Source organism: Argentina silus (genome assembly GCF_951799395.1).
Source record: "Argentina silus genome assembly, chromosome: 1".
Taxonomy (NCBI): domain Eukaryota; kingdom Metazoa; phylum Chordata; class Actinopteri; order Argentiniformes; family Argentinidae; genus Argentina; species Argentina silus.
The window spans coordinates 12395806-12399341 of record NC_139655.1 but is presented as its reverse complement, the minus strand read 5'-3'; the positions used below and the strand labels follow the sequence as shown (position 1 = coordinate 12399341).

Here is a 3536-nt window from a genome sequence, read left to right as displayed (position 1 = left end):
ACTGTTAATGGCCTGTTTCCTAATAACATCACATGTCATTCTAATCATCAAGAGGGAGGTGCAGCTGACTGACTGATAATGAGAGACATTTACCACAGGAACGTCCAGCACTTCCTGACCATGTAGAGAGTGAGGTCCAGCTGGCTGTGTGTCTGAGTTAATGACTGTTTGCAGTGCTGCTGAGATAGTGCTGTTCTCAGTGCCTGGCCCACTGACCTGCTTCCCCCAGCATGTGTGTGTGTGTGTGTGTGTGTGTGTGTGTGTGTGTGTGTGTGTGTGTGTGTGTGTGTGTGTGTGTGTGTGTGTGTGTGTGTGTGTGTGTGTGTGTGTGTGTGAGGTCTAAGAGAGCCATCCTCGCCTCTCCACACCACTGCTTGGAACTCTAAGTGACCAGAGTCTGTGTGCGGTCACTGTGATTAAGGTCTCCTGGGTGAGTCTGTGTTCTGTCCGCTCAGCAGAGTGCCCCTCCATATTGTCCCTGAAAATTACAGCTATTTTCAGTTGACACGGTTGGTTATGCAACTGGTGCTTTGTTCTGCTATTGAGCTGATAGTAACGATCATGGGGGAGTCTGGTTACTATGGAGAAATCTCATGTCCACCACTTGTTTAGAGGGCAATGCTTATAACTTATAGCACTGCATGCAGATTCATTTAGTATTGATTACAATCATGGTATCTCTAAATTAAAGTATTATTTATTTATTTATTTTAAAGAAAGTGGAATTCCAGCCTCCTTCCACATTGTTTTCTTTATTGATGTACAGTAGACAAGGAAAAACAAGTGAGGGAGGATAGAGGAGAAACTTCTGGAGCCAGGCTCAATCCCACAACATTGTAGGGAAGTACGTGTGTGTGTGTGTGTGTGTGTGTGTGTGTGTGTGTGTGTGTGTGTGTGTGTGTGTGTGTGTGACCACTAGGCTAGCGGGACATGTCATCCATGTTGGTGGAGCAGCACACCTGTACAGTAGGTGGTGTTGCTGCTCTGCACTTTCCATTAGTCAAAAGCCACACTGTATCTGAAAGCCCGTTTCATTAGCTTTTAATATCATAATTTATGGTCACACATACACACACACACACACACACACAGTAATTACGGATACAAAGGGCAGCATGTCAGTCACACCCTAGAAACCTGAGCACACATTTATATTCACATTGTGCCCTATGTGTGTGTGTGTGTGTGTGTGTGTGTGTGTGTGTGTGTGTGTGTGTTTACATGTGTGTGTGTGTGCGTGCATGCGTGTGTGTTGTTATACATGTATGTAACAGCATATAGACTACTACTCAGTCCACACCCACAAAAAGAGTGCTAAAATAAGACTCAAATTGCACATTGAATAATAATCTATCCAATGAGATAGAGAGACAGCTGATTGCTGGAATATGGGAGAGGGTATGATATGGAACAGGCTAAAGAAAATGAGCCTTGGTTGAATGTGTGTGTGTGTGTGTGTGTGTGTGTGGGTGGGTGGGGGGGGGGGGGCTAGAGCGAAAAGGGGAGGTGCTACTGTACTCAAACGCAGCTGCAAGGATACTGCTCAGGTCTACAGATTGAGAAGACAATTTCTTGTGGGTCGTTTTTGAAACAGTTTGTGTTTGCGCGTAAAGGATGCTCTCGTCTTTCCAGCTCACCTGGAACTAAGCAGTGAAAGCGGTTTTGGTTTGCCTCGCAGCATGTCATTGGAATACGTGATTCTTGTTCACTAAAGGACTATAACATACGTGTTATTTTTGGTTAGATAATCACAGGACGAATTTGCGCTGTTTCTTTTAATGACAGTAGCCGAATAGGACTGACAGCGAGTGACACGGAAAAAGAAATTACCGGTACTCCAAAACCTTTTTGTAAATTATATTAAAACCAACAGGTTGGGTAATTTATAGACATATTAAAATTACCTGACCTAGTTACATATAGCTCTTTGTTATTGCCCTCATATGTAAACTAGAAAGTTACTTATTATTGATTACTATATCTATCATTTCCATTGCGCACGGGTAGCGCACTGTAGTGCAATATAAGGTTTATAAGGTGTTAATACATAACTAGCATTGATATTTTGGGCAACCAAACAGGGTTAAGAGCAAAGTTAACATAGGCCTAGGTGTGATTGAACTTGGTGTTCTATTTTCATATTGTTAATACCTTTTATTTAATACGGTGCTCTTAATAACCTCTCAAATCTCCCGTCGAATATTGAGGTGCCAGTTAGAATAACACTGTTGCACTTTACTGTTGCCTTCTCATTGGAACAAATCAAGAAGGCCTATCTGATAATCATCTGCACAGTTGAGTGACCGTGTATGCGACCGTGTATACTTGAACCCCGGCGTGATACAGTAAGTAGTGCTCTGTGAATTGAGAGCAGTCAGCCAGTCACACAATCAAGTGACACTCGGGGCTGAATAACTCAACCATCAAAATGACGGACGGTCCAAGACAACGGGCGGGCACGGCGGCCTCAGGAGGGGAAGCTGCCGCCGACTCCGGCAAAGACTCAGGAGGAGCGGTGGCCTTGAAGAAAGAGATCGGCCTTGTGAGCGCCTGCGGAATTATTGTTGGTAAGTTGTTCTAAGCAAATGGGAAAAATGTCACAATTTTGATGTACAGTAGGCTGCAGCAATAATAATTACCACACCTTGGTCGCGCTTCTCTGTGACCCTCTTTGATTGAATCAGTGTGGGTGTGGGTGTGGGTGTGGGTGTGGGTGTGGGTGTGGGTGTGAGTATGAGTGTGTGTGTGAGGAAAAAAAACACTTGTTTACATAGCCACTCTGACCCCACGTGAAAGTTCTGGTTGAGGACTGATTTGCAATCAGTTTCTGTGAGGGCCTGATTCAGGGCAGCAGCAGCAGCACTGACTGTGGAAGGGACGGACCACAGGTCACCTTTGCTGAGAGCTGGTTTGAACTGAAGTTAGGCATGTGAGGTTTTGAATGTGAGTTCACAGACCCATAAGGTTAGGTGTAGGCCCACTGTAGGTAACATGAAGTCACCCTTTTGGACATACTCTAGGTTTGTCGATGACAGTTTGATAGTGCTAGTGATTTTTATGGAGGCTAACTGATGGCAATCACTGATACCAGAGATACCAGTCTCTGATAGGCCTATACTCTCCCTTTCTTTACAAGTTGTTAATCAGGACACATTGAGCATCTCTTTGAAGTTCAGCCAACACTGTTATCATTGTCATTGACGTCAACATTACTCTAAAGATAATTGAGGTGACATAAAAACACCTATCACATCTATTATTCCTGCATCAGGAGCAGCTGATGGGGATCCTAATAAACTAAACTAAGCAAACATACCTACAAATTGTGCAATCTACTCAGAGGTTGACATGACATTAGTGAAAGTGGTACTGTAATACAAATGACTGTAATTCCAAACACAGAGAGATACCATTGTTTCTGAGATTATAGATTAGATCTGATTTGACCGATGTACAGAGAGGGTTTGTGAGGCCCAGGTTAGACCTATGTGTGTGCATGGCCATGATGACCTTGAACGTGTTTCCATGGTAACGGA

At 43.8% G+C, this 3536-nt stretch overlaps 1 protein-coding gene across 1 annotated transcript in view; it reads left to right on the top strand.

The window, feature by feature from the left end:
* Positions 1-1587: 1587 nt before the first annotated feature.
* slc7a8a (solute carrier family 7 member 8a) overlaps positions 1588-3536 on the top strand; it is a 16188-nt gene continuing 14239 nt past the window's right edge. Inside the window, exon 1 of the mRNA XM_083676043.1 lies at positions 1588-2567. Coding sequence (XP_083532169.1) covers positions 2429-2567 — 139 coding nt within the window. The 5' untranslated portion in view covers positions 1588-2428. The remainder of the gene's footprint in view (positions 2568-3536) is intronic.